The sequence below is a fragment of the Paroedura picta genome, chromosome 4 (assembly GCF_049243985.1).
Source record: "Paroedura picta isolate Pp20150507F chromosome 4, Ppicta_v3.0, whole genome shotgun sequence".
Lineage (NCBI taxonomy): Eukaryota > Metazoa > Chordata > Lepidosauria > Squamata > Gekkonidae > Paroedura > Paroedura picta.
In genome coordinates this window covers 107,184,596-107,210,386 of record NC_135372.1, presented here as the reverse complement: position 1 = coordinate 107,210,386, position 25,791 = coordinate 107,184,596, and the positions used below count along the sequence as shown (strand labels likewise).

Sequence of the window (25,791 nt, the reverse complement as noted above, 5' to 3'; positions counted from 1 at the left end):
TCAACCTCCTCTTCTCCATGCTGAACATTTCAAAGTCTGTCAGCCTTTTCTCCTAGGACTTGGTCCCTAGGCCCTGGATATCCTTGTAATTCTCCTCTCTGGTTCACCCATGTTCTTTTTAAAGTAGTCCTGGTGTGGTCCTATGATGTGAAAAATAAAGGCATAAAGTTTTGGTCTGTGTGAGGCTCGTTCTAGGTTTGGTCCATGGGCTGCCATAGACCCCAAATCTTTTTTCAGGCTGTGCCCATCCCTACTCCACACTCCCCATCTGTTAAAAGAACAGAGAAGGAATGGAATTGGTTACCACCAACCATCACAATATCTACAGGGCATGAGATGGGTTCATCTCGTCCTACAAGAGGCATAGCAGAGAAATGGTTGTTAGCTTTGTCTAGCTTCAGGAGCCTCTTCACTTACTCCCTCCCAAGTTTCAAAAAGATTGGCCCAGGTGATTTCAGTGGGTCTCCAGGTACCACCTGGAGGCTGGAATCCCTTAAGACCCCTAGTGTGTGGCAAGGTTCCCCCACCACATGGCCAAGGGAACTGAAGTCATCTCTTTGCCGTGATGTGATTTCTGTGGGTCTCCAGGTCCCAAATGGAGGCTGGCACCCCAGAATTGCAGGGGTGTGAAGCCACAGTTCCCCTGCTCTGGCATGCAGCATCCTTTTCTCCAGGGGAAGTGATGGGAACTATTCTATGTGAAGATTGAGCTGTAATTCCTGTTTATTCCCATTATCCTCTCCTGCCTGGAGTGGCATCTGCATGTTAGCGATCGCTCCCTCCCTCGCTTTGTTGAAGTTCTCATTTCCATTTTCTCAGTGGCCTGGGGTGGGGGATTTCAGTTAGAGGCTCCAAGCTTTCAGTGTAGCTTGAAGATTGTCTTTTCTAAAGACCGCCCCCCCCAAGTTTCAAGAAGATTGCATCAGGGAGTCCAATTCTAGGGAGCACCCAAAATGGTTGTCTCATCTAGCCTTCATTGTATCCAATGGAGACCAGAGTCTAAAGTTCCACCATAATATACAAGGGAGCCAGATAGGGGCCCCTACTTTGGGGTGCCCCTAGAATTGGACCCCCTGGTCCAATCTTCTTGAAACTTGGGGAGTGTTTAGAGAAGAGGGTCAATCAAGTTACCCTGAAAATTGGGAGTCTTAACTCACCCCCCTCAAGCCTCAGAGAAGTCAGAAATGGGAAAATTCCCATTTACTTTAATAGCACCACTGACTTTAGTGGCCGAATTGCTTCGGAAACATCTGAATCTGTGATTCATCTATACAAATCTATGGCATTTGCTGCTGCAGACAGTATTCGGCCAATCTGTGTCTGAAGCAGCCCTGATTCGGACATTTTTTGGCCAAAGTGCACGTCCACAGTGTCAGACATTGGCCTGATCTGACATGGTTTTTCTTATGTTCTACATCAGCTAATGTATTATATTATTGTCAGGAAAACCTGACCCAAACAAACTCTTAAGAACAGGCTTCAGTCTGCTTCCTAAACAGAAGTGGATGTAAAGTTACTATAATACCAGCAACAAGGAAATTTTAATGCTTTTCTATATTATTTGGAGTGTGTAGTGCAAAGCTGCTATAAGTTTTTAAAAATCCGCTGCATGTAACTAGCACGTTAAAAATTATTCATGCACCATATTCACATCATAAAAATAAAACCCTTTATTGATAGTATGAACGTTTAACACATTTAATGCTGCCAGCTATAAAAAATGGTAAAAAGACTTCTGCTTCATACATTTCACTTTACAAATATACAAATGTTAATGAATAATTAATACTAGATTATACAGTCTGAACTTCATTAAAATCCTGTTAGCCAGTGACAAACCTCTCTAGCAACACATGATTTGGAGAAGATAAACATTTTGTTTCCATACACTCAAGTCTACAGAAAATTTAAATACTAAAAGCCTAGAAGTCTTGCTGGATTAGCTCAAATCACTTTAATAGTTGTGCTTACTTTATAGACTACTAGCAAAAATACATGCCTCCTTTTGCATTGTGCCTCCTCACATCCATTGTAGAATACAGTACTCAGTGCATTTCCTAATAAAACTCATTATTGTATATAAAATCTCTAGAGTCATAGCATAAAGAAACAATTTACTGTAAACAAAAGGAAATACTTTAAGGGTTATGATAATATTTACGGCTAGAAGCGATACTGACCCAATGATACAGAAATCATTCACCCAGAGTTCAGCTGGAATCCCTTCTGAAAACCCCTGTGCTGGACAACTGAATTGTGTGTGTACTTATCTGAGCTGTTTTCCTATGGGTCCATACAACTGTTTTCTCTTAGCGATCATCTCTTTGCATGAGAGGATATTCCAGTGGACAAAACAAGATTTAGGAAAGAATATAGTCACACATATTGGAGCTCCTATGGCAGTGTGCAATCCCATGTACTGATCAAGAATGAAGAGACCACTGGCTAGTCCTTAATACAGTGGAGTCTTGAAGCAATTCTACTATATTTTATCATGAAGGCTCAACATCTTTTATCTAGCATCTCAAAATGAAAACAGCCTGTGGAAGATCATCTCCTGCTTTCTGTGGCAAGAACTCTACATAGCGACATAATTTGTATGTGTGTGTGTGTGGGGGGGGGGCATGGTTAGTGCCTGCAAATTATGCAGACTGTTTTGGGAAGGTAGTCGTATATCTTTATTCAAGGCTGGCTACTTATAATTATTTTCATCCTTGACCACATGCTACTGTAATGTCTCAGAGCAAAGTTATCTAGTACAAGGACTGACATGAGCAGGATACATTACTGGGAGGAACAGGAGGAGTTGCAGGAGAGGGTTGAAGAATATATATTTAGTCTAAACTATTAAAAAGTCTCACACAGGTACACACAAAAAACAGAGAGTTTTACTGGAAAGAAACCTCCCGCAGCCCTGTATTGGCCCAAAAGTTACTGACCACGTATCATAGGAAAAAATTCTAAAATTAGAGCCAATAAAGGTTAAGTAACAACTGTATGATAGGAGTGTATTTCCTCATTTTTGTGAGCTATGAAAAATCTGAATTGCAGTAAAATGTAAATAAATTTGTTGTGTGCATAACATACATCCCCGCCCCCGCAATATGAGTCTCTTTATATGTAAAATTAATGATTTGGTTTCTGCAGTTGCAGCCAAGAAGGCAACAGTCTTGGTCAGCAAAACTTATGTCAACTTGACAAAGTATCATCCTATGGAATAACTTCTTAAGTTATTGCTTTGGATCAGGAGTAGTCAAGACTACGGCCCTCCAGATGTCCATGGACTACAATTCTAGGGAGCACCCAAAATGGTTGCCTCATCTAGCCTTCAATGTATCCAATGGAGACCAGAGAGTCTAAAGTTCCATCATAGTATACAAGGGAGCCAGATAGGGGCCCCTACTTTGGGGTGGGAATTGTAGTCCATGGATATCTGGAGGGCTGCAGTTTGACTACCCCTGCTTTGGATCGTCTAGTACAGATCCTATCTTACAATACAACCCCCCCTCCCCTCCCTAAAAAAAACCCTGTATAGAACTGACTAGCCACTTCTCATTTCAAGTAATAATATGATCTTTATCAAGCAAAGAAAAAGATCCTTCTCTCAGAAGTTCTACATACAACAGTAGAATGCGTGAAGAATTTAAAACTAGATGCAACACATTTCAAGATTTCATCTGGTCTATTCAACCTCTATGGAGAGAGAAAAATACATAAAGAATTGATAGTTGTGGGAAAGGACTGGCACCTTGATTGTTTAAAGCTTCTAAAGAGTCTTTTTTCTTAAACAAACAAACAAAAACCCCAACCACTTTATATCATAGGAAAGGAATAGGTTGCATAAAGCTCAGCAACAGGGCCAAAGTGCACCTGACAATGAAGCTCTACATAAAACGGACATGTTAATATTAGGGAAACAACTGACCAGTTTATTGGTCACACCTTTGGAATAATTCCCTTTCATAGCATAGAAATAAGAAAACTACTAGAAAACAAACACCCCCCCCTCCCAGTGTTGTTTTCAACATTCATGATTCATAGAGAAACTGTGCTTTCTGCAGATAGATGATTCCTTCTGGATTGACAGAGAATCACATTCATATCTGTGGGCTTAAGCTCAGGCACTTCTTTTGAAAAGGTCTGTCTGGAACGGAGGTCTGCATGGAGTATACTCTTCATGATTTAAAAAAACGAGCATTTTCAGAGTTTGCTGGTCATCTCGCCTGCTCTCTTGACCGATGTACCTGCTGCCACGAGACACCTCTTGAGGCTTTAGTGTTAAAGGTTTGAACATCAAAAGCATTATTCTCCACATACTATAAAAATGAAAGAAATCTAAACTAATTGTGTTATACAATTTTGCTATTACCCAAATAAATAACATGGAGTGGGCAAGACAGTGTTAGGAATGGCAAATCACTGGGAATGTGAGAATTCTAGAGACTAGCTGCTGGTTGGCAACAAGATTTCAATTTCTTTCCCATTGGCTACAACAGCATTGCTTGAACAACTGCTTGCCAAGTCCACAGGGGAGCCCAGAGAGGATGCCTGAGGAGTTTTAGTTGGTGGGGTGGGCGTTGCTGGAGAAGGAGCTAGTCCAGGTTTCTTTGGAGGTATTGGTGGTGGATTCCCTCTTTCTGCTCTGGGTATGGTTGGCGATTTAATTCCTGGTGATAAAGGACTTAATGGGCTCGAAACTTTGCCTGGGCTTGATTCATTCTTGGGGCTCATGGCACTGGCGAGGTTTCGGTAGTCTGTTCCAAAAGGTGAGCTGTTAGGAGAAACCGGCTTGATGGGGCCTTGCTGACTGGTGAACCTGGAGAGGACCTGAGTGACTGTGTTGCGGGCAAGCTGCTTAGCGGCGGAATTATCAACAAGAGTGGGTGACAGATCCCTGGAGGGAGGGCTCTGGAGACCACTTGACTGGTGATCCTGATCTGCTTGGGACTGAAATTTGTGACGAGCAGCATGGAAGCGCTGATTGATTCCAACTTGGTAGGAAGACTGATAGCCGGGACTGCTGGCTGAAGCTCCAATCAAACGTTTGGTCAGAACTGGGGAGGAGCAAGGGGAGGAAGTCAAAGATGAAGAACCCGTGTTGCTGGGGGACAAAGATATCCCACTGGAAGGGAGTGATGGAACACTGGAGGCAAGCGATTCTGTTCTTATAGGAGAGGTGCTGTTTTCTACAGCATTCTCAACAGCCGACCCTGCAGGCTTTGCCCTCTGCAGGTTCTCCATGCTGAGCTCCGCTGGTTCCCCACTTGTCTGCATAGCATCACAATGCCCATTTATCTTGGCATAAGAGTAGGCAGCTGTGGCAGAGGGGGGAGTTAACAAGGGCACCAATTTGCCTGTATTTGCCTGGGTGACATTCTCTGCCAGTGAACTTTCTGTCTGGCAAGCTACTGACCTAACTGAAGAACATTCTGTGGCTGTTGCTGTAGACACCACTGAGATATGGGATGGAAAGCTCTCTGCTTGCTTGCTACTTTCTTTGTGAGTTGCCTCTAGCTCCTTTAGGGTTTTCTTCAAATTCTCTACTTCTTCCTTCAGAGCCTTTGTGCGGTTCTCTTCCCGGTTCAGCTTTGCTCTCAACTGTTCTCTTTCAATGTCAAACTCAGATAGCTGCTTCTCTACTTGTGCCTCCATTTGCAAACCCCTCTTCTTCTTAGCTGCCAGCTCCTCCTCCATTTGGCTCACTTTGTTTCTTTCTTTCTCCAGCTTCAAGCTCAGTTCCTCAACCTGCTTTCCTTCCTCTGCAGCTTTGGCCGTGGCTTTTTTGCACTCCAACACAAGCATGGAAGAAAGTTGCTTGTGGTGTGCATGTTCCTCCTCCAGCTGACTAGATAGTTTCTTTTGCTCTCTCTCAAACTTCTTCACCTGGGACTTTTCAAATTCCAGCTAGAAGAGAAGACAGGGGCAATTAAAATAGTAAAGTAGCTTCAAGCTACCCCCCCCCCGAAAAAAAGCCAGCAGCAGGACATCAACATCAGAACAACGAGAAGAATGGATCTAAGAATCAATAACAGAAACAATTGAGGCTTGGATCCTATAAGACCGTTCCCCCTGAGATCATAAACAGCCTACATTCTCAGGACAATGCAAGGCCAGACAAATGTGAAGCTATGGGCCATTTCATACTTCACAGCTGGCATTACTATATGTACTCAATAATGAATTAGCAATATCCTTCTGTCCATGACCAATGAATTCCTTCCATTCTGAAATCAAACCTAAATATAAATATTTAGCACAACAAAAATAGAGTCCAATAGCACCTTTAAGACCAACAAAGATTTATTCAAAGCATAAGCTTTCGAGTGCCTGCACTCTTCCTCCGACACTGAAGTCGTCAAAAGACCTTGTAAAGCACAATGCCTATTTATGGCACTACATATACTTCTATCCATATGATGTGTGCAGAGCTGCAACTGGTCTTCCTTCCTTGCAGTATGTATATGTTGGGATACATGTTGCTTCTCATTATTTCAGGATACATTATAACCCATGCAGCATTCCAAGGAAGGAAGACCAGTTGTCAAAGGAAGCAGGGCTTGGTTTACACCATTTCGGTATAGTGATTAAAGAGCTGTATTTCTGTAAATCTAAAAGCACTACTACTTAATAGTCTAGTTGGCTGCTTATAAGTAGACTGAACTCTCATGACAAATGAAGTATACCTGCTGTGTGAGTCGTTCTCGCTCTTTTTCCAGCATGTAGGTGACATCATCCCCTTCAGCAGTGTCTTGGGCGTGTCGTTGTCTCTCTTCTTCGAGATCCAAAATTACCTTCCAACCAGAAAAACACACATATCACTTATGCATAGTGAGAATTACAGGTGCATCTAGATGGGCAGGCCAAGTCGGGCCAGGTGCTTTTATACTCAAAGAACTTTTAAACAGAACACCATGTAAACATGTACATTCTAAATTACTTAAGGATTCTGTTGATGACTAAACAATTTTCATTTTTCCACACCCCATTACAGCCACTCTCTGTAATACTCTGCCTTGCGAAAGAATAAGAACCAGAGATGAATAGAAAAATTAGCAGGGCATTGTGTCTATACAGCTTGTGGTACAACTCTGTAACTGTATTCTCTGTTCACATACTTCCATAAATCAAATTCTTCAGGACGCTGATAGTTTACATCACAGTTCTTCAAATCTGTCCTACAAACTAAATGCGCAAAACCGTTGAATTTTTCTGCACAGGTATTGTTATGTTGTTCTGCAAAAGTTGAGGTCTGTATTTTGTAGTATCCAACTCAAATACTTAAATTTATAAATCATAATTGATGTATGATTTATTCACCAGGTGACAGATCTCACTAAGACCCACCCTTTGGGGGACGGGAGGGTTGCAGTAGAAGGGGGCAAAACTGACTAAGAGTTAAGTCAACTGAAATCCCAGAGGGCATGTACATGAAAGCAGGCTCCACTGAAGTCAAAAGGACTTTCTTCTAAGCTAGCGTACTTAGGAACTGATACGAAAGATATCGTACAAAGACTTGTTTAACAATGAAGAATATGCAACAGTACTCCTGCTGTGTTACAGGTAATACAAGACTAATGCCCTCATTAACTATTGATTTCAAAACAAGCTTGCTTCAAAGTCAACTGAGGAAGAACAGAAGTAGAATAAGGCCAAAATTTGTCACCCATTACTTTGAAAAAAATACTAGTGAAAAATAATTCATCTGAATATTCTCCACTATAGTGTTTCTGCACTAACTGCTCAGTCTTCTGTCCCAATTTTTCACCAGAGGAGGTAATATCAAAGATATATGGACCGAAGAAACTCCCAGTAAATTCTACCTTGCAGTTCTGGAAATTATGCCCACAGTAATCTGACATAAGTATTCACTATGTTTTCTATGACTGCATTGAAGCACACAACATGGCTTTAAGTAAAATTAAACTGTACAAACTTTTATTATGGAATCACTCAAGTGATAACATACCCAAAGAATTTATTAGCTTGCAACTCTTGACATAATTTGTAGAGGAAGGGAAAAAAACAAGAGTGTAGTCAGTCTCTTTTGAAATGATGCATGCATGGGAAATGACTGAAGTAAAAAACAACCAAATTAGACAGCAGAGATTCCAGCCTGAAGGCCAAAAGGAAACACTTGTTTCCTTTCAGAATTGTCAGCTGCTCTATTTTAAATGTAACAGGAATACTAAAAAAAATCTCTGTGAATTGGAGATAAGTGTCCTTTGCCAAAATGGGATACCAGAATTCAAAGATGTGCATACTACAGGAGTGGAAAGTATGTCAGCACATGTATTCTTCATGCCTGGCAATTCTGTAAACAGAGCCATATACACATTAAAGTGTGGTTTCATTCATGCCTAACCATTAAAACATTTTTTCACACATTCACATGCATGACCAGAATCTGTGTATCTAATTTAAAAGTCTAAGGCCACTGTTATTCACTGAACCATAGCAAGAAATCAGATGCCAAATACTCAGATTTTTGATCAGAAGCTGCATCTCCTACTTCTCAACAATTCCATCAGTTAATAAAACACACTCTTGAGCTTTGCTAAGAGAAATGAGTTTATTAGAAGCATTAAGTAAACAACTGCACTCCACAGTAATGCAATTGGGACTGAGTGAATTTGTATAACCATGGATTTAAAACACTGACAGTTGTCACCTTGCTGGCATAAAGACCCAGCAAGATAATGTGAATCTGCTCTGCTGTAGAAATGCTAAACAGGAGAGACAAATAAGAGCTGTTTTTTTATACCTAGCTTTTCACTACTAAAAGGTGTCCCAAAGTGGCTTACAGACACTTTCCCTTCCTCTACCCACAACAGACACCCTGTGAGGTAAGTGGGGCTGAAAGAGCTCTGAGAGAACTGTGACTAGTCCAAGATCACCAAGTTGGCTGCATGTAGAGGAATGAGGAATCAAACCTGGTTCTCCAGATTAGAGTCTGTCACTCTTTAACCCCTATACCATGAAAGCAATCATTGTTTTGGACTAAAATGAGGAAAGCATGAGACCTACCTTTCTGTGCCTGCTTTCTGCCGCAGCTAATTGGGACAACATTTTCTCCTGCATATTCTTGCAATGTTTCATCACCACCTTTAGGACAGATAAAGGATTGGCACAAACAGGTTGCTTATCACTATGATTCTCCTCTGTCATTGCCTCAAAATCCCTTTGAAGTGCCATCAGCGGGTCACTTATATTGTATTTTCCATAACGTTCTTCAATGAAAGCATCTCTGTGCTGGGCCTGAAACATATAATCAGATATTTCAAATTATTAACCAAAGATAAGAGAAAAAGTAAACACTGGATAAAATCCAATCACCTAATGAACAAGAGTGGACAGATGAAAACCCCCAAGATAACCACTAAGTCTCATGGCTATGACTATGTCTTGCCAAAAACCTAGCTAAATAAAAATGAAGTCTACTTATATACAGTATATAAAAATCTGCTCATAGTTAAGCCATTTCATAGTCTATAGCAACAACTGAAAGGGTCTGAAAAAAGAGAAGTGGGAGACAACTGAAATAAGAAGCAGGACATCTAGGAAAGAAATGTGAAGGAAGCAGGGATATGAGAAGAAGAGATTGTTACAACTGGGAAAAGCAGTAGCACAGGATGGAGGCTGGGGATGCAAAGCAATCTAGGAACAAGGAGAAAAGCAGACACTAGAATTTGTCTGCATATTCCATGGGCATTCTACTCAGAGGTCTCGAGGGTAGCCTGCATGGCATTTTACCACCTTCACCAGGCAAGGCAATTAGCACCCTATCTTTCCCTGGACTGTCTAGTCAGTGATACAAGAAATGGTCACCTCTAGGCTGGATTTCTGTAACTTGTTCTACACCGGCCTATCCTTGTCCTTGACCCGGAAATTCCAGCTGGTGTAGAATGCTGCTGCTAGGGTCCTCACCGGTACACCTTAGAGGGCACATATCCAGCCTGTGCTTAGGCAGCTGCTTTGGTTGCCTGTGCTGGTCCAGATCAGGTTCAAGGTTTTAGTGTTAACCTTTAAGGCCATTCGCAGCTTGGACCCAGCCTATCTAAGGGACTGCTTGTCTCCTTACGCTCCTCCGCAGGGCACTTTGCTCTATGGGTGCTAATTCCTGGTGGAATGAGCTCCCGGGAGAACTGAGAGTCCTAACGGAGCTATCACTGTTCCACAGGGCCTGCAAAATGGAGCCTTTCCGTCAGATCTTTGGTTGAGTTCACAGCCAGGAACAACAGAGGACCCTCTTCAGGTAATGCAATAACATCCAGCGTACCCCACCTTGGGGGGTGGACAGGGGTGCAGGGATGGGAGGAGGGATTATACTGCAAATCTTGTTTTATCCATGCCAGCTGGACATAATATACTACTAGGCACTATTCATATTAATGCCTGACTACATACTACAAAGGACAGGAAGGCCTGGAGGATCATTGTCCATGGGGTCGCGATGGGTCGGACACGACTTCGCACATAACAACAACACATACTACAAAACAAACTATAGACTGGCAACCAGCCTTTTTCCCTAACAGGAAACACTTTTCAGGAAAGGGAAATTGAGCTGTGGCATTTTAATTACAGCTAAAAGGTAACCATAATTCAAAACGAAGCCTTTCAACTAATGCATGCACTGTGTTGCTTAGGATGAGTGATAAATATATCAAGATCAAACAGTTGCTGTATTTACAGAATTACTTCCTTTCCCCCTTGTTGCCAATAATTGTCTACAAATTAAAATACAGAGATTTATCTGTACAAAATATACTAAAACACATTAAGAAAAATGTTACAAAGTTTGAACAGTGTCACTTCCCTCAGTTCTGGATACAAAGATTCATGTTTTTAAAATGTGTATTTGTTATGCTGCATTCCAAAAGTGACAAAATTCAATAAGTAATCAGCTAAAGCAAATCAACTAAAGCAAACTTATTTGATACAAGCTATTTGCTTTGTTTCCCCTTACTTCAGAGGCCTATATTTGGGGGGTTGCCTAGGTTTCAGAGAAGAATTGGTATTATTATTATTATTATTATTATTATTAGATTTATTTCCCGCCTCTCCCGATAGGCTCGAGGCGGGTCACAACAACTAATCCCATTAAAATTCCCATTAAAATATCAATCTACTAACTAACATGGCATGGTATGGACATATATCATTAACTAACCTGTTAAATATTATAAAGCAAGAATATCACTACGTATCTCCTGGTCTTTTAGCTCCACTGTTCAAAATTTCCCTCTAACTTCTTATGCCTGGACAGCGATGTGTGGTAAACAATAGTTCTGTGTTTTACTTTACCATGGGAAATAAGCCAATTTTAGAGACTCTTTATTTTATAATATTTACAACATATGAATACGAATATTAGTCAAGCTTGGTAATTATGAATTTATAATTAACGTTTCAGGTTATTATTCCAGTAATATGGTATGTTTTATTGATTTTAAACCAGGATAAAACTACAAATACATATAACAATCCAAAGAGCCAGAATAGTATATCCGTGACAGTGGCAAACTAAGGTTTGGGAGACCTAGATTTCTCCCTGTATGGTCATGGTTTGATCCAAATCAGGCCCATGTACACCAGGAAACTGCATTCCCAACACACGATTTCCAGGCACATATCTCACTTTCAATTTAAGAAACACAGACTAATTAAATGTTTATTTGCAACTTGAGCCATGTTGAATGTAAGTCAATGAGAACACCATCATTGTTATTCTAGCTCAGGACTGATACACTTCTGTTTGGTGTAGTGGTTAGGAGAGCCAGTTTGGTGTAGTGGTTAGGAGTGCGGACTTCTAATCTGGCATGCCGGGTTCGATTCTGCGCTCCCCCACATGCAACCAGTTGGGTGACCTTGGGCTCGCCACGGCACTGATAAAACTGTTCTGACCGGGCAGTGATATCAGGGCTCTCTCAGCCTCACCCACCCCACAGGGTGTCTGTTGTGGGGAGAGGAATGGGAAGGCGAATGTAAGCCGCTTTGAGCCTCCTTCGGGTAGGGAAAAGCGGCATATAAGAACCAACTCTTCTTCTTCTTCTTAGCAGTGCCCTTGCAGCAGGTACATACTGCCAGTTAGTACTATATTTGCTGAACAGCAATGCGTGATGCAGACTCATCTTGAAAGTCAGTGGAAATTCTTTAATCCCATGGCAACTTCAGGAAATCTATTATAGAATCTCTCCTCTTGTTCACTTCACGCAAAAGCTTTCCACATACAAAACAATCCCAGTTTACCAAATGAATCACATGTCCCGAACCACAGACAGAACACTGATTCTCATTCAGAATTACTCACTATAGAACAAGAAGCTATTTCATGAATGTTTTCTGTAATCTGAGAGAGGAAAAATACCCCAGGAAATTTGAGTGAAATAATGGTTGCCTAATCTTGGTCGACATAAATACTACATGAAATAGTAGTGCAGTTTCACTATTGTTTAGTAAATTTAATTCCAGTCTACATAGTTACTCTTTGTAAGGACTCAAACAAAAAGCAGCAAAATAATTATCAAGGAACCATTTGTCTCTCTGAAGACTATTTGTAACTAGCTCAGGAACACCAAAGAACCATTAGGGGGTTGTTTTTTCCCTCACTGAGTTTGCAGTGCCATTTCAAAAAAAGCTTGAGTGTAGGACCAGATAAAGTACAGAGGCACTGGGATACAAATATGGCAAAGACAAATGTACAAAAATGACTTTTATAGAGTCTTCAAATTTCCATTCTTTATTCTTTTATATAAATCCCAACGTGTTTCGCTCTTTGGCTTTATCAAGGGGCTTCAATTTTCATATTTTGAAAGGCAACTTTGGTATAGAGAAGCAATCTTCTTACAGAGAGTAAGATAGTTTCAACAATTGCTATTCGAAGGGCGTTCCAGTTCTTGCACTTAGGGCAACATTTTAATAGTTGGGACACTTTCCCATCATCCTTTCAGGCAGGAAACAAATTGGAATTCCTTGGCTGCTTTTCCCTTTGCACCCACTCCTACTCAATTCTGAAATGTTTAGAGCCTCAAGGTAACTCACTATAATTATTGTATCTATTCTACATATTTCTGGTAAAGCCTTGGAGGAGCGTGTCTCATGGTTTAACACTCACTCATGGCAGATGTCCGGCTTGAGTGCCTCCTTTTCCAACCAGCTTACCTGTCTGTCCAGCAGCCAGCCAATCACCTTCAATCTCCCACCCCTGACCATCCACTCCCACTTCCCTCAGAGGCTGCAGATCCCTGCTGCGTGAGAGCTGCCCCTGCCGGTGAGTTCCCTAACAGCTGCCAGCAGCCTTTCTAGGTCCTGGGGGGAGGGGAAGGCCATCAGCATTCCACCCCCCCCCCCAATCTAGCACCCTTTGTATTCCTGAATGCAATGGACTTGCCCCTAGTGTTTAAATAAGAGGAACAAACTGTAACATTGATAGCACCTTCACACTAAATGGTAAACAGTTCAGAAGAAAAGCCAATGAAGAAAGCATTATACGTAATAGGCTGAGCCTAATGGGAAGTGAACATTAACACCACATATTGAAAACAGAATACCCTCACCAAATTCAGGGTTGGATAAAATGATGCCCTTAAATTTGATAAAAGGAACCTTCATGGTAGGTAATCAATGTTTCATTCTCATCTGAAATGCTAGACATAAGTTTGATAAAAGGCACCTCCGATAGCTATACAGGAATCCCACTTACAAAAACCAGACACTTATCACAGACATTCTGTAGGATCTTCTGCCAGAAAGGAGCATCATTGAAGACATTTTTACAGTGCCTTATGAATGTTCTGCCTAATGTTTCCCTGATCTCTGTACTAGGATAACCCCTTCTTAAATATGATAAGGTTTGATAAGATTGAAAAGAATAGCTCCTGAAATGCTTGTCCTCCTTTTAATACAAGAGTGTGCCTTTAGTTTTGTCCTTGCTCTCGAAAAGAATACCATTACAATTCTCCCCAGATATTTTTGTATAACCTATATGCAATTTCAGTTGTGTCCACTAGCGCTCACCAAACTCAATTATTTAGGGTAATTAGGTATGTCACTGCCCTCAAAGATGGGTGCTCAATTAGTAGTCACCCGGATATTATCTGTGAGATATTTGAGAGCTATTCTGTGGACAAAGTCTTGTTACTCCACTGCAACATTCCACCCAACCTTGATACACTAAGGGAATTGGGGGCCCCTTGGCTATCTTTGGAGAATACGTTTGAAGGCTTCAGACAACTCTCAAAGACTGAAGTAAATAGGCTGCTAACTTTGGTAAGGCTGACCACATGTCCTCTTGAACCCTGTCCTTCTTGGCTGTTCAAGATGAGCAATGAGAGGATAGAAGGCCTCATCTGGGAGATTGTTAACTTCTTCCTGACCTCAGGGGTGTTCCCAAGGGAGCTGAAAAAGGCAGTAGTTTGGCCACTGCTAAGGAAACCTTGCATTTCTAGGGAATGTGGTTGAATGGGATGCTGTGGACCAGTTATTAGCATATCTAGTCCTTGATCCTTACCAGCTGGGTTTCTAGCCCGACCATGGGGTGGAGATTGTCTTGGTAGCCCTAACAGATGACCTCCAATGCCAGCTGGATTGGAACAGATTGCAAACAAGAATAATTGCAGTTAGGACAGACATCATCAGCCAAGCAGCAGACCAAATAGCAGAATGCAGTAGCTGTTTGAAACGGTGAACTCTATTGTGCTATATCCTTTTGAGGTGCCTCCCCTCCCCTGGCTCCACCCACAAATTGCCAGGAATTTCCCATCCTGAAATTAGCAACCCCATTTGCAGCCAAGGCTACCATGAGCCTGCCACTCTTGTAAAGGTCCTGTGATGTCCTTTTCACCATCTGAACCATCTCAGTTGTCCTATGAAAACAAATCACATGCCTTGCCCTACTCCATGGATGAGCAAGCCTCTTCTACAGAGGGGGCTTCAGATCCTTTGTTCTGAAGCTGGCTGAGTGGCCTTGGGCCAGTTGCTCCCCCCCTTTTCAGCTTAACACATTTAAGAGAGTGGATTATGAGGGAAGGTAGACCCACATATCCTGTTATGAGATCCTTGGAGGAATGATGAGATAAAATAGTGCGATATACTGAGGGAAATATTTATTTTATTTCTATGCTTTTATACATACAATGCTTATGTGTCTTTCTCCTGAGCATCAATAGTTTTCTAGAACCTGTTGTATTTTTTGGGACAATGGCTTCCTCTATAAGCATATTGCTGGCTCAGATCCTATCCCCAAACAGTTTGTTAGTTAAAATAAAACACACCACCACCACCACCAATGCAGTCTCATAATTTAATAGCCGTTCTCCTGGGCACTTAGAATTGCTACAAGCAGACTAGACAGGTTAACCTCAGAAAAGATTTGTTCTTTATTTCTCCTTCAGTGTTAATTGTGAAAGGTCAGCAGGCAGGCTTCTAACATGCGTGAGCTTAGTTGCAAGGTTACAAGAATATACTTATCATATGCTCTTATTAATCCTGTAGATAAAGAATTAATAAATTCTTACCCCATCTCCTCAGTGCCTTATTAGCACAGTCATTACACATCAAAGTAATAGCATCAGCTGCTCCAAAATTTATGTTGAGAGTTCATGAGTCTACATTACCAAACAGAATGACAACACTGTCACAAAGCCAACACACAATGTAAAGAAAGACTATCATTCCTAGCTATATAACTTTTGACATATTACTTCAAAAAGCAACAAAATTAACAATAGAAACACTTGCTATTGTAAATATGGGAGGACAGTATGTACAAAAACACTGAGACATTACTGAACAATTTAAATGATGATGACTTCCTGACATTTTACATTACAGCTAAAAACCAAGCAAATGTGTTCAATACTAAATGTAGAGCTTAGAAGACATAGCATTCCTCAGCTGCCACCAATTATTTAAAAAGCTAGCTGATTATGACCAGCCGAAAAGCCACACATAAAGATGATACTGAGTTTTTTCCTGAAGCACTATAGAAAGGCTATAGTGATCTATCCAGGACAAGACTGTATTATTGAAACAAATTTTTATAGCCTGGTGAGAGAGAAAAACAAGGACACAGCCCTTGAGATGTAAGCACATTTGAGAAGACCAAGGATTAGACTGTTCTTTTAAAGCTTTATACAAATTTTGATTTAGTAGCCTATTAAGACACCAGACCATCTGTGGTAGTCCCCCCCCCCCGCCTGGCCGCCCCAATCCGTTTCCACAAATCACTCATCACATTGCAATATTCTCCTGGATGAAGAGGATGATTAAATTCCTCTTGAAAGAATAAATAATTCTTTCCATACCACTAGCCCCAAATTGGAACAGCAAGCAACTTCCTTCTTTAAAGTTTGATTTCTGACCTGCTTCATTGTAAGCCTCAAGGCAGTTAGTGCTCTTTAAAAACCCTTGAGCAAAACTGGAAAAATAATGTAATTAATCCTCCAAAATGACACCTATTTTGTTGAGGAGACTCGCTTTGGCAGTCTGAAAACCCATTAATATCCTTGATCAAATAAGAAAAAATAGCTGGGATTTCACAAGCATTGTGATAGCTGTCATTTCTTACAACATTCAAATTCAAAATCAAATTAATCACCCTGTATTAACTCAGCAAATAGGCACAAACCTATCTGGCCCACATAATTTTTATACCTTTAGAAAGGCTTCTCCTTCTTAGATGCCCGCCCAACTACTTACACCACCTAACATTTTAGAGAACCTTTAGAGAATCGGGGGCCCTTATCTAAAATAGCTGCAAGCCTTTGTATCACAAGGAATCAGAGCTCATTGTAGGCACATTGCAGGGTCCTACAAAGGTAGGAACTCTGTGGAACTGCACAGAATGGCTCCTAGAGCTGCTATTTCCACTCTTAATAAGCTTCTTTGGTCTTCTCTCCTCGCAGAAGCCAAGATACTTGAATGTCACATCACACAGGACTGTGCCTCACACAGGACTGTGCCTCAATGTGTTAAGGCTTACTCTCTAAAATGGTAAGAAATAGATGAGAGGAAGAGTACAGCAGACCATGGATAGGCCACTGAATGAAGTCATACAGTTTTGAGAACTGTATCACATTTGTGCTAGGCTGCTAACTGAACTTTGCAATTCAGCCATAGTACTAATCTTACAAGATGACTACACATGGACACAAACATGCTGTACAACTGGCACATGCCAATTTGTTATTTTCATCACCATATATAGTCTTTCTCACAAGGATTTAAGGCAGCTAAGAACCCATGATAGCAATATAACATTACCCTGTGTCTGTGCAAAGAAAACTCAACTAGACCACCTAGCATTCGTATCAGTTCACCAGACCTACCAATACTAGCCAGTGAAAGGGCCTGTCTCACTCCCAGTTTTGCAGTTAAAGTAAAAGTAAGGAGAATAAAGGAGACAATCACTCAGTGGCAGAGGTTCTTCCCGCTTTAGCATTAAAAAGGGTTCAAACAAATGCATGAATGAAATTAACAACTTCTGGGCCAAACATAAGCCCTTTCCTGGCAGAAGAGCACCCTTCATGGGTAGGGACACACTTGGCAGTTGATACAGATGTGCAGAAATCAAACTAAAGAAGAGGAAATATTTGGAAGGGAGATAATGCTGAGAAGTGAAGATGAAATACTGAGAAATACCAACATGAAGGAATAAATGCTTTAAAATTAGTATTTCATTAAACTGCAGAGATGGTGAAATTTGTTCTAACTCTAGAGAGTCAGACAATTGACTGGATCAGGGTGGAGATGAGTGCTTTGCAGCACAATCTTATGCAGAGCTACTTTGTTCAACACCCACAGATTGCATGGACTGCAGTATTGAACATCCATTCCCAGCTCCAATCAGGGTGTGATGGAAAGAAGACATGTAGATTCAGAAGCAATGTGTTACAATCACACAGAAGGATACGAGGATATGTAAAAAGTGCACAGCTAAAATTGTAAGGCATGTAGCTTGAAAGGTTCTCTGAATATGAAGCAGCTGCCTTGGGAAAAATAGTTCCCACAAGCTATTTTATATTTTGTGCATCAATGTGTGGTTTGACCTAAAACTTATCCCTTGGATCTAAGAAGTGCATCTCTGTGTGAATTTCTCCTGCTCTGATATCATACAAGCAAGCCATTTAAATAGCTGACTCCACTGTACTGTTGAACCAAAAATTCTCAAGCAATTTTCATTGGTGCTGAAATCTTCTTCAAATAAGGTGATGGACTGTAGGTTCAAGATGGACAAAAGGAAATACTTCTTTAAAGAGATTGATGCATAAATATGGAATTTGCTGTCAGAAGGTACAGTGTTGACTACAGGAATAAACAACTTTAAAGGGGGATTCATGGAGGTTAAGAAGAAGAAGAGTTGGTTCTTATGTGCCACATTTCCCTACCCGAAGGAGGCTCAAAGCGGCTTACAATCGCCTTCCCAGTCCTCTCCCCACAACAGACACCCTGTGGGGAGGGTGAGGCTGAGAGAGCCCTGATATCACTGCCTGGTCAGAACAGCTTTATCAGAGCCGTGGCGAGTCCAAGGTCACCCAGCTGGTTGCATGTGGGGAAGCGCAGAATCGAACCTGCATGCCAGATTAGAAGTCCACACTCCTAACGACTGTACCAAACTGACTCTGATAAGTTTATCAATGGCAACTAGCCATGGTGACTGAGGGGAACCTTTGTATTTAGAGAAGGTTCTAAACCTCTGAATTCCAGAGCCAGGAGAAGCCCTTGACCTCAATGCCCTGTAGTTGGTCCTCCAGAAGAACTGTTTAGCCACTGTAGAACTGGATGCCCGACTACATGGACACTGGTCTCATCCAGCAGGGCTCTTCTTATGTTCTTAAATAGCTTACTGAGCAATCTTGGAACTTCCTCATTCATTGCTTCTCTAGAGACAGATGTTTGAAAATAAGTACAGACAGAGGTCATAACAAGGGGATTGTGAGGAATAAAGATTACTTCATTTCATTAATCTAACAGCTAGTAACATGGTAAATGAATGAACTTTTTATCTTTAATCCACAGCAGCTCACAAACTGAATTATGTTCTATATACCAAAAACTAAAAAGCAAACAGTTACTAGTATATTAAAAGACAGACTACAAGTTTTATTTAGGCTAACTATGCAGTAGCAGCCTGAATAACCTAGACTAACTGGGAAGGTAAGTATAGTCAGCAATGGTTAATATTTGGGATGATAGACCATGGCTGCTATGTAGAGTCAGGCAATGGAAGCCAGCTCTGCTCATCTCTTGCCTTGAAAATCCCATGAAATGTCTCCGTAAGTCAGCTATAACGTGATAGCATTTAAGTATTTATTATAGCCATGTAGTGATTTTAGCTACAGTAAAATAAAATCCTGCTCTATTAGTTTTATGTACAAAACAATTAAGTAAGTACATTTGTTTTTACTTCACTAGCTCAGCAGAAATAAAACATATGGCTATTAACAAGATGCTGACATGTATTGACTACATAGTCAAGCAGCTTCCCAAATGGCAAAGGATAACCATTTGGATCACAGGGAGCAAAGAAAGGTAAAATCTGGACATATCCCTTTAAAAAGGGCTGTGTCGGTATAAGAGATAAAGATGTTGCAGTCAACCACACATGGAGTTTGACAGAAGACAAAAATGAATGCAAGGAAATACTAAAAATTTTGAAGATTCTGCTTTGAATGTGCAAGCATTATTCTATGTAAAAATACAATTAAACAGAAGGCACATAATTTAAAACAAGTACACAAATAGCTACTATTCTTAATACCCAACAATATTTAAGCATCTGGTACAGGATTATTAATTTGACTATGTCTACCACCCCTTCCTGCTAGCAGGCTTGGGGAGGTATTACAGTAGCAATAATAGTTAAAACTAGTATCCCTCCCCCCATCCCCTTAAATCCACTCCCCTCCACCAAGCTAACCAGACTGGGGATTGTCTAAAATAATGGGGGGGGGGGGAGAGTCAGGGGAAGGAGGGAGGCCCATATAATTTCCAAACAGCCATGACCTCAACCATAAGCTCTAGAATGCTGTGGCTCAACTATTAGTGTGGGAGCAAGCAGGAGCAAGTATATGATTCCCATTCTAGAAACCCCCCATTGGTTGCTCATTTGTTACTGAGCTTTGTTTAAGATATGGGCTATCACATATAAACCCTTCATCATCTTGGTCTCTTTTACTTATGAGACCACCTATGACTCTACACTCCACCATGACAATTCCTCTCATGTCAGCAGGTGTTTTTACAGGTACTAACCTGCAAATGGGCAAAATAAACAACTACCTATACACATGCTTTCTCCATCGTAGCTCCCACCTTATGGAATGTCCTGTCTGAGGAGGTCAAAAAAGCTCCCAATCTCCTGACTTTCATCCAACTATGCAAAACTAAAATGTTCAAAAGAGTTTTTCTGCACAGGTAATAAGGCTGCATAGTACCAAATGGTTTCACAAACCTATTTGGATAAATGATCATCATTTCTACTCTTTTCTACTGTGTACAGCATATTGTCATTAGGATCCTGTTATGTGATTTCTGTGCTGCCTAATATGTCATATTAACACTTATGCTATGTTCTTGTTCTTTCTGGTGGATTGTTATGGAATGTCCCATTTTTTATTATGCTCACTATGTGTAATCCACCTTGAGTCCATGCGAGAAAAGTGGACTATAAATAATGTATAAATACATAAAATATATTTCTGGTTCAATCAGAATTAGCTCTCTTTTTCTAAAGCATAACTTCACTTTTCACTATTTTTTGCCTGCCCTTGTATTTTAACTTGTTGAAGGGATGATTTACCTGAGATGCGTAAGGCTATTAGAAATCTACCAGGACTCTACTAGGAGGGAGCGCAATCCTGCAAACTGCATAAGCTCAAGCTTTCTATAGCATCCACATGATAGGAGCCTCTAAAGACAACCATTTATGGGAAACTGATGTATTGCTACCGTTCAAGATCAATACCAAAAAGCTTCTTCTTTGTAATAATCATGCTACATTTAGTGGTAGTTTCTTTCTTCTGAGGTTAATCCATAACAAGAAAGAGACCCTAAAAGAACTCCAGCCCCCTCCCCAGCCTCATATATTTAAAGGACCATCTCTATCCATGCATCCCTGTATGGGTCTCAGTCTGCCATCTACTGGCAGCTTTCAAAACTTAAAGTAGCCCACCTGGCAAAAAACAGAGAGCACCTATCTTTCCTGCATTGTAGCTTTTTGTAAAATAGGCTCTGACAGGGCCACATAAATGTTTAGAAATAATTCAAGAGGTGCTCCAATGCCATTTTATTTGCCTAGACTTTTAATGAGCACAGCAGGCATTGGGCGGGGGGGGGAAAGAGTTATTTTGTACATTTTTAATTATGACCCATTAGAAATGTAGGATACAATAAATATTTAAAGAAAGATACCCAGAGCAAACTAAAGCTCCTCTTTTGCTATTGGCTAAGGATCTTCAGTATCCCCCCGCCCCAAAGTCCAGCTTTAGCTATTTCAATGAATTTCTGGAGTTTTAAATGAAAACTCAACCTTTCACGGCAGACCCTCATCTGTTATTTTGCTGTCTTTTAGGTTTCCCCTTAGGAGAGGCTGAAGTCTCTGAAACACATTCCTGCTTAGTGACTCATCACTAGTCGGAGGCGGTGTGTCTGTGGAGAGATGCAGGAGCGCCCTGAGAAGGCACCATCAATGTCAATACAGCTGGAACAGCAAGGTCTTCTATTAATCTGCACCTCCCGCTGTGAAGAGAGGAGACTAAGATGCTCAGGACTACAGAACAAACTGAGATTTCTGCAGTCTGTCATCAATTAAAACCATAGTAGAAGATGGATACAAGCAATAATTTAGAAATCAATTTAGCACCTCAGCAAGAAGCTAGTTTGCTAACTTGTATTTAGACATCACTAAACCAGAGTTTGAGCCTCTTGTGGCACAGCTGACATTCTGTGTGAAGCTCTGACCATGAGACTGGGAATTCAATCCCAGCAGCCGGCTCAAGGTTGACTCAGCCTTCCATCCTTCCGAGGTCAGTAATTTAAGTACCCAGCTTGCTGGGGCGTAAAATGGTAATGACTGGGGAAGGCACTGGCAAACCACCCTGTATTGAGTCTGCCAAGAAAACGCTAGAGGGCGTCACCCCAAGGGTCAGACATGACTCGGTGCTTGCACAGGGGATACCTTTACTTTTTATATATATATAATTTTATTATTTATTATTGTATGAAGCATTTACAGAGAGTAAAGAGAAAAAAGCGACCAGCTGATATGGTTTGCCATCCTCTTTTAACATACATATTCAGTTCCCATCACATATTAATCCTAATCTAGAAGTTTTTACCATCTTTCTTAGCAAAATGATTGTTAATATATATGAGAGTATGATCTGTTATAAGAATATATTCTATTATTATCTTAAGTGATATAAGGTCAGTCGCCTTCATAAATTGGCCCTGACCTAAGAGTTACTGCTGCTGTCTTGTTAATACATTTGAAATATAGTTTGCTATCCTCTTTTAACATACATATTGGCATACATATTCAGTTCCCATCACATATTGATCCTGATCTAGAAATTATTACCATCTTTCTTAGCAGGGTAATTGTTGATACATATGAGAGTATAGTCTATTATAAGAATATATTCTATTATTGTCTTAGATGATATAAAGTCAGTTCCCTTCATATATTGGTCCTGTCCTAAAAGTTACTGCTGCTGTCTTCCCTACAGGAAACCAGGAGAATGCTCCACTGTTCATCACATCCTTCAGGTGGTCGCAGAAAATGAAATTGTGTTTTTTTCCATAGTAGAGTATTTTCATGGCCAAAGAAGTCTCTTACTTGATTCTTGCTTGCAGTCGCCTTTAAATAGGCTCTGTATACTTTGTCAATCCGGATCTCTTCCTCAGGTCGCACAGAGATGTCTCCTGATAGCTTCCTGCGTGCTGTCGCCTTTGAATAGACTCTATTTATTTTGTTGATCCAAATCACTTCCTGCTCTAAATAGACTTCCAGGTTTTCGGTGCTTTCCTTCCTTAAATCTGTTTTCCCAAGTTCTTCCAAGGTGCTTTTGATTTTTACGTCTCTAGCTCTCTCCCCCTCCTGTTGATTAACTTCCAGACATTGAATTCTCGTTTGAAGTATTGTTGGCTGAATTGTGTCGGTTCTGTCTAAAAGCTCTTTCTTAGTCTTTTGGATTTCATTTTCCAGCTTGTTGACTGCTTTCAGTATCTTTGAGCTCCCTTCGCATAACAAATGGAGAAGCTGTGCTTTAGTTAATTCTTCCATAGTTCTAGGCAGTCACAGATTATAAACAGAAAGTCTCATGAGGTCTTGCGGGAGCTCGAGCGATCCAAAATTATCAGTTTGTCGATCTCCGTATAAAGTCAACGTCCCCCCCTGAACTCTCTCCAACAAATCTTTAAAGTCTCTTTTTTCTTTAAGCTCTTTCTTGGTTTGATTAATGGGTGTGATTATCTGGGAGCTCCCACTTAACGAAAGAATTCACTTGTAAATTGGTTGAGAAGGGGGGGAAGAGCTTGTGAGGAAAAGAAAGGAAAAACCAAAACACTCACGGTCTTTACTATTGTAGATTTCAGCTCCTGTCAATCTGGTAAAAGATGATCTGGGAAGAATGTAGGGTCAGCTGGTCGTTCCAAGCTAAGAAAGTTATTTACGACAAGGGCGCCATCATGACCTTGAGCACATGCCACGGTTTGGATCCAGAGAGCTTGGTCTCCCTCCCTCTCTATGGATCTGTAGGACCCTCAAGATGCCGGTTCCGGTTCCTGGGGCGACCGGCGAGCAGATTTGCGTATCTGTTCAGGTCTGCCAGGTGCTCCCCCAACCTTTCCTCATATGTCTTGGTCTCCAAACCTCTCACCATCTTTGTTGCCCTCCTCTAGACATGCTCCAGTTTGTCTATACCCCTCTTCATCTGGGGTACCCAAACCTGAACACAGTATTCTAAGTGAGGCTGAACCAGACAGACTAATGTGGTACCATCACCTCCCGTGATCTGGACACGATACTCTGTTTGATACAGCCCACAATCCCATTTGCCTTTTTAGCCACCGAGGCACACAGCTGACTGATGTTCAATGTATGATCTACTAAGACTCCTAAATCCTTTTCACACATACTACTGCTAAGACAAGTCTCCTCCATCCTGTATTGGTGTATATGGTTTTTCCTACATAAATGCAGAAGTTAACATTTGTCCCCAATAAATTTCATTTTATTTAGTTTAGCCCGATTCTCGAGCCTATCAAGATCATTCTGTATTCTGATTCTGTCTTCTGTTGTGTTTGCTACCCCTCCCAGTTTAGTATCATCTGCAAAAGAGTACCCCCTCTAATCCCTCATCCAAATCATTTATAAATATGTTGAACAACACAGACTCCAGGACAGAAGAAGAATCTGTGTCACTATTCCAGCTTACTAAAAGCAATGCAGTTGATGTTCTTCAGAATTTCTTTACATAAACGTGTTGAAACATGACAGGTAGAACAAGAAGTTCAAGACCCATCACTCTTCTCTGATAGAGTACAATTTGAGATTGAGAGATGATAGTCTTATATTTATAGCATCCAAGGTGCTCAACCATAGAACTGTTCATTCTTGAAGTCAACTTTTGACAAAGAACACTAAAATATAGGCTAATACATAGTGTTTGCTGATATTACTGACAAAATACAAACCGCAACACTATTAAACTTAATCATTACTGCTTAACTTTCTCTTCAGGCTGATATGAAGTGAAGCATCTGAAGCAACACGGCAGTATTTCAATTCTGTTCTGGTATAGCATACCTTTAAGGCTTCTATGACAAGATCTCGAGCTTCAAGTTCCCCTTCAAGAATGCTGAATAGAGTCAGTAGTTCAGGTTTGCTGAGCTTTTCCAGATTCATCTTGAACACCTGAAAAAATAAGTGTACTAGTTATATATACATAGTATCCACCCACTCACGTTCCATCCCTCAACAGGGCCAAGGAACAGTCCATTACAAAAAGTAATCTTGCTTTGCCAGTAGATCATTATTAGGGAATAGGCTTCACCTATTCAGATTGGATCATTTGCACTTTTTTCTCCATCTCTGATGTGGGGCTTGGGCTCAGTAGCTTTGCTATGCAGAAGATCCCAGGTTCAAAACTCCAGTTTAAAAGATCACATAGTAAGCAATGCAAAAGATGAATCCAGGACCTCAGAGAGGTAAGAGTAGACATGACTGACACTGTCAGCTTAATGCAATCACACAATCACATGACATTTTTATTTGTATTCTAGCCCTGCACTACTAGGTCTTTCGTTCTCATTCTGTAGCAATATATAACACCCCCTCTCCCATGTCTTGGTTTATATTTGTAATACTTGTGTTTATCTGTGACCACACATACATAAGTTTTTAAAGTGACAATACTTTTGTTTTTAATGCAAATGTAATATGGCAATTCCTCCAAAGCAGGGGTGGCCAAATTGTGGCTCTCCAGATGTCCATGGATTATAATTCCCATGAGGAGCCTCTGCCTGCATGTGCTGGCAGAGGCTCATGGATATCTGGAGAGCCAGAGTTTGGCCACCCCTGCTCTAACGTTTAACTAATACCTTTAACTAGCAACCACAATACCTACATTTATAGCACAATAACATACACACAAACTGAGAGGCTCCGGTTTCAAAGTTTTCATATTAGAAGCTGTACTACTAAAATACACATGGCAGTGCAAGTTCTTTTTTTATGGCTGCTATTACAATTCACCTCTTCTCAAAAACTCACAAGCATATGCTGGCTCA

The 25,791-nt window shown here is 40.8% G+C and overlaps 1 protein-coding gene across 3 annotated transcripts in view; it reads right to left on the bottom strand.

Moving 5' to 3' along the window:
- Positions 1-1,646: 1,646 nt before the first annotated feature.
- Positions 1,647-25,791, bottom strand: part of CTTNBP2NL (CTTNBP2 N-terminal like) — a 36,301-nt gene continuing 12,156 nt past the window's right edge. For all 3 annotated transcript variants that reach the window (XM_077334908.1, XM_077334909.1, XM_077334910.1), the window contains exons 2-5: positions 24,809-24,916; positions 9,025-9,255; positions 6,684-6,791; positions 1,647-5,904 (exon numbers count right to left, since the gene is read on the bottom strand). In XM_077334908.1, the coding sequence (XP_077191023.1) occupies positions 4,444-5,904; positions 6,684-6,791; positions 9,025-9,255; positions 24,809-24,907 (1,899 nt within the window). In that variant the 5' untranslated portion in view covers positions 24,908-24,916 and the 3' untranslated portion in view covers positions 1,647-4,443. The remainder of the gene's footprint in view (positions 5,905-6,683; positions 6,792-9,024; positions 9,256-24,808; positions 24,917-25,791) is intronic.